The 6000-nt window shown below is 48.1% G+C and overlaps 1 protein-coding gene across 1 annotated transcript in view; it reads left to right on the top strand.

Moving 5' to 3' along the window:
• The first annotated feature begins 2644 nt into the window (after positions 1–2644).
• Positions 2645–6000, top strand: part of EFNB1 (ephrin B1) — a 120789-nt gene continuing 117433 nt past the window's right edge. Inside the window, exon 1 of the mRNA XM_054039215.1 lies at positions 2645–3352. Coding sequence (XP_053895190.1) covers positions 3225–3352 — 128 coding nt within the window. The 5' untranslated portion in view covers positions 2645–3224. The remainder of the gene's footprint in view (positions 3353–6000) is intronic.

Raw genomic sequence — 6000 nt, 5'->3', positions numbered from 1 at the left:
TGGTAAGTGGACTCACTCATTAGCTTAAATCAAATCTACAATTTTAACTTGTGTTCAGGATTCTAACTGATCCTTAAGTGCCTAACAAACTAATTTAGCTAGCATGGGAATGGGTAATACAAGACTGCTATATCCCTGTGTTTTCAGGGAAATCTCTGCAGAGCTTCAGTTTATGAGTATTTTATCTTCCAGTTTGCAAATACCAAAGGATCTCAAACTAGGTTACTTCCAGGTTTGTTAAATGCCATACTTCTAAGAGGCTAGAGTTTTGGCTTGAAGGCTATCTGTTTTTAGCATTCAGCTCAACTGCAAAAAGAAGTGGCTCCACAGGCCTCCTGCTGCTTCTCCAAACTCAGGCCTGAAGTGTCATCTTTCTCACATTATCCATGTCTTAGACAGATGTGAAACAATGAAAGATAACTTGAGAACTTTGCTCGAAGCATTTTCAAAATGAAGGAAGAAGTGAGGGAAAGAAAGCTCCCTCTTACCTCTTGCTCTCAAGGGACCCTCCCATTCTCTTAAGTAGAGAAATGGAGTTTTCTAGATTAGAAGAATATCTAATGGAGAAAATGCCTGGAGGACTGTCTGTAGCCCAAGAGTTTGATTTAGTGCTGACAGCTGCTCTTCTCTTCAACCACAGGACTGCAGCAGCAGCAACAGGAGGAAAAGCTGAGCCTGCAGCTATCTTTATAGACTCTCACTGAGGCATCTCAGGCTATGGACAGAAAGCGGGATGAGAGAACTGTCTTTCGGAGACTGTTTATCTCTAACAGTTAACAGGGACACCATACTTAAAAATCAAGGTGAGCCATTTCAAGCAAGGAGCAGGCGATGGATATGAACCAGACAGTGAAGTTATTAGCCAGCAGGGGGAGATATTGGTCCATATTTGAATGCCGTAACTAGCATGTCTCAGTAATTTAGCGGGGAAAAACGTAATACAGGAACCCTAGGGCAGTATTATTGGTATTGAAACACAGATAAAGATCAAAGTTGTACAAGAGTAACTGATGAAAACAACAGATTACAAAAATAATCCCTTTTTTGTAACGGAAGAAAAAACAAATTTATAAAATCCAAACCCAAATCCTACGGCTCCGAGTATCCTAATGTCCTTGAAATCATTGAAATACCACCCCAAAGTCAGAGAAAATCCAATCAAACGGAAAACCAAACAATTTTAATGCTCAAAACTCACAACCTCTTTGTAAAAACAGCAATAAACTGACTGGCAAAACAAGAGTGACCGAGGCTTAGGCAAACCCAGAAATCATTAGATATATAGCAGGTAATCCACCCCAGTTAGCACTCTAGCAGATTAATTTTAATCGGGGTTTTATAATTATAATCCCAACGAAATAATGCGCGCACACACTGACTTTTTTTCCCTTTTAAAAGCAGATTATCTTGGACACGTTAATGTTATGGAAAGTAAGAAAGATGTTGCGTAGGGAACCAGCTGAACAATTTGCGGGGTTCTAGAACTTGTTTTGGATTTATTTCATTTGTGTTGAACAGGGTGATTGTGTTTTATGGGAAAACGTCTACTACACGTGATTAAGCGGGGGGGGGGGGAAGAGTTTAACGTTTGAGACCCTGTGGATAAAATGCTGTATTTAATTTTATACTAGTAAAGAAGATGCAGAAAAGTCACTGAATTATTCCCAGTGTGTAGTGAGGGGAGGAGGGAGAATTGAAAGAATAACCCCATTCTGCCGGCCCCGTGAAAGAAACGGCTGGATGTTCTAGAAGCGTGAGAGCTGCTGAGTAAAGAAGGGGCGAGCGAACCCCTCTGCAGTTTCTTCCATCCGGCTCTACGAAGAGCAGTACTACTTACAACGCCTCTGAAGCGCTCTGCAGATCCTTATCGAGGGGCTCAGAGACAGAGCGGCTTGTAAATCAGATAAGGAGAGGGGGACATTTCCTTCTGCAAACAGGGCTCGCCCCCCGAGCCCCATTCTCACTCCGCTCCTCTCCTTTAACCAAACAGGGAGAGTCTTTTGCAATTCATGAAAGTGAAGTGAGCCCTTTTCCCCTGCCTCCTCAGAGCTGCGTGGGGTGCGAGCATTTCGGGCCAGAGCTTTACGTTATCTAGGTGCCCCCCGCCTCTGTACCCGGGGCGGCTTCTCCTTTCCAGACCCGTGTTGTCCCCACACACTTTGCTCTGCAAGGGGGAGCGCCCGAGCCAGGAGCTGGAACCAGAATTCCTCGTGAAGCGCAGCAGCTGCCTACCCCCAATTATTGCCAGGGTTCTTGGCTCAACCAGTCTCCAGAGCAGAGAGAGTCTCGGCATAGGAGAAGGGCCCTAGCAGAGCCCTGCACAGGGATCCCAACGCTGCAAAGGAAACAGCTCCCCAGAGCAGCTGATTTACCCCCCACCCCCTTCATCCCCCCCATGTAACCCAGTGCATTCCTCACAACCCTGCCTACTTCACTACAGCCGCGCTCTACCCTCTTCCCTCACATGCATCAACCCCAGCTCTGCGCGCCAGCAGCCGTGTGTACACACACACCATCGGTCACTTCACACACTCGCTCTATGGAGCAGACATTCTAGTGCCTCAGACTAGCAAACCCACGCGCCGCTGCAGCTGCACCTCCCTTTAAGAGGCCGGGCTGCCCCGCCCCTCTCAGCCTGAGAGGCGGAGTGAGAGGCGAAGGCCCCACTATCCCGCTTCGCTATTGGTCGGCGAGGTGGGGCTGGCCTCGCTGGTGCCTGCGCTGGGGAGTACAGAGCGTGGCAGGGCGGGCGGTGGCGCTGTGCAAGTTGGGCAGCTGGAGGGGAAGTGCTAAGCCGCCGGGACGGGACGGGCTGAGCCCGTGGAGTTACAGTGTGGAGCCGGGAGTGTATGGGCGCGCTGAGCCCGGCGGGACCGGAGAGCGGAGCCGGGAGACCCGCGGAGAGCTGGACTCCAGCCGACGGGGCCCCAAGGAGCTAATCCGGGGCGAGGCGCGGGGAGCCCCGGCTCGGAGGGACTAGCGCCTGGGGGAGAGGGGCGGATTTCTCCGCGGGACCAGCCCGTGCAGCAGTGCCCGTCTGGGGGAGCCGTAGCAGCTGCGGGGGGTCCTGGATGCGGGCGGAGTGAGCCCTGCTGCCGGGGGACTCCAGCCACAGGGGATGGGAGCGTGAAACCGGCTGAGAACCAGGGCAGCGGCCGGCGGGATTTACAGCACCGGGAGGATTAACGGCTCCCCGGCCCCGGCGCCCCCGGGCGAGGGGGAAGATGGCCCTGCCGGAGGGGCGCCCCAGACTCTGCAAGTGGCTCCTGGGCGTCCTGCTTGCCATGTGCCGGCTCGCGGCGCCGCTGGCCAAGAACCTGGAGCCGGTGTCCTGGAGCTCGGCCAACCCCAAGTACGTGTCGTACCCTCGGGTCCCCCATCTCCGCCGCGGGCGTCTCCCCTTTCGTTTTAGCGGGGGCCGGTTCTCTGGGGCGGGGGCATGGCAGCGTGGTCTGGGCGCCCCTGCATGGCGCAGGAGCTGGGGTCCAGGGCGAGGCAATCCCTTGGCAACTCACGGCAGTCCAGGGCCATTCTGAGCCGGCTAAGCTCGCCCAGAGTGTGCGGTGCCCGCTCCTGCCTTGGTGCACTGCCCCGGGCGTTGGGCGCGGGTCGAGCTGGGCTCGGCTGCTCCGGGTGGCAGATCAAGCTGTCATGTTCCTGGGGGTTGCCGTGCAGCTTCTCTTCCTTCCCCGTCCCTTTGAAGTGCCCGGCGAACGCGTCTGGAGTCTCCGCTGCATCTGCTGGGGCAGCTCTTGAGAAGAGAGAGAAATTACAGAAGTTTAACGTGGTCCCGGTGCTTAAATCGGGCCCGTTGGGCTGTAACGTGGTTCTGAGTTCAGCATTGCTCCCGCGGACTTTGCCTCACCATGGCTGATCGTGCCTAAAGGGCCGGCCCCATTGTGTCTGATTTCTTCTTTCCCCCAAATACAGTTCTGCCTAGATCCAGTGTTTAGAGAGGGGGGAAGATGACATGCACCAGGTTTTTAAATAGACTAAAATGAATATTTTATTAGCTTTTTTAGCTCTGGATAATCTAGGGTTTCATCTCTTCCACAGAAACCCATTTAGGAAACTGGCAAGGCATCCCACTGGGGACTCCATAGGTAACACACACACGCAGATGGACATAAATGATTTATAGGGTGAGGCGAGAGCCCGAAGTGATCACTGATGAAGCATTTTCTCTCTCTCTCTTAGATGAAATTAACCACGTATATTTTTACTTTGATTCTCCCTTACCCCCTCTATTAGGCTATCTGACTTGATAAAGCTAAATATATTCACTTAATCTTACCATCCTAATAATACATTTACTTTTCTAATCAATCGTAACCTGGGGGAGATGCCCCCTGACTATGCCCTCAAAGAAGAAGGGTGGAAAGACTACTGATATGCTCTTGCCTCTTAGAGCAATACCATAGGTCCCTTATTTAGGGACAATGGCAATATGAAATGAGCAAGTAAAATGTATCAGTAAAAGAAGATTTTCTTATTTATCTAATTTGATTTTTCAGTTCATGCTGGTGGGACAGTTAATATAGTGGGAGAAGAACATCCCCCCCTGCCTCCTTGAATGGTTCAAGAAGTACAACATTAGAGTCCCATCTGTTTCTTTTAGGCCAGTCTGTGTTCAGTCCCAAGCTCTAGACATTACTTTTCTACAGGAGAATATTCCAGTTTTTGGATGTGCCCAATTAAAGTGGTGTAGAAATATTGTATTTTTAAATCTTGTGTCTCACTTAATTGCTTTTGTTCAAATATTTTTTGTGGGAGGTGAGAGCGCCTTTTTTCTTTCATAGGGATTCCCTGGCTGCATTTAAAACATTGCCCAAATTGTTCCTTCGTTTTGCAATCTTGTGACCACACTTTTACAAGATTCTCTCTCCCCTCCTCCCCCCGTTTTCTCAAGGAAAATCGTTGTTGGCAGTGGGTTAAATTTCTTTTTAATTGTCATGCAGACTTTTCTCCAGATCTTTGAACCTTTAAGTGCATTAGAATATTTCTGAATAGAACGGACAAAATCAAATTTTAATGGCCCACGAGGGATTTCAAGTTGAATTGGGATTCCAAATTTTAGTGCCCCTCTTGTGCCAGTTACTTGTAAAATGTAATAGCTATATTTGGATATTGGGTTGGTGGGGTTTTTTTTCTGCTTGTTAAAAATAGGTTACCGAGAATCTTACTACTTAAGCTGTAGATATTGGTCTGGAATTGCCAGCAGATGGCTTTCAATTCACATGCTTTGTGCAAACTTGCGCTAGAGGCAAAAGAACTGGAGGTTAATATATCAAAACCTCATCACATCTCTGTCAGTTTTATGCCAAAACGATGTTCCCTTTGCACAAAAAATTGGGTGAGAACTTTGTCTTTTTTTAAATGTGTGAACTTACAACTTTCTGGCTGCTTTTGCAGATACAGATGAGATCTAGGAATGTTTCAAGTTATTTGCAGTCTTAACAAGACTTCAGTTTTATTGCAAACAGGATTTCTGTTGATATCTTTATTAGATCATCTAAAAGTAATCTATGCTTTTTACCCATGGCTTTAGAACTGCACAGATTGCCTTTCCCTTGTGCTAGGTTCAGATTGACTCTAGGCCCACTCTCCATTTTTTTTTCTTCCTCCCCTACTGTGCTAGTCTATAAAGGATTTTTTAATAAATTTTGACTAATGGGCAAATATTTAAAAACTAGCCCTGGTTTCTATCATTTACCTGAACTCTGCAAGCTGGAGCCAGGGAGACCACTCTGCCTGCATTTTACATTCCCATTGACTACAGGAGCCAGCATCCAGAGATATCAATTGGCTCTACAAGAGAAGATTGTAAACTTCGGTGCCAGCCTTTATTTAATAATGCCTCTGGCTTGCACCTAGTATAAATGGTAAACACATTACACCTAGTTGTAGAAATTTTACTCTTTGTATATACTTTAATAAAATACCAGATATGCTCATCTGCCTGCTTCTTTGGAGCAGATCTTCAATGGTCCTTGATTCTAA

Source organism: Malaclemys terrapin, chromosome 9, assembly GCF_027887155.1.
Source record: "Malaclemys terrapin pileata isolate rMalTer1 chromosome 9, rMalTer1.hap1, whole genome shotgun sequence".
NCBI lineage: Eukaryota > Metazoa > Chordata > Testudines > Emydidae > Malaclemys > Malaclemys terrapin.
The sequence above is the reverse complement of the archived record's forward strand: the minus strand, read 5'-3'. Positions and strand labels throughout refer to the sequence as shown.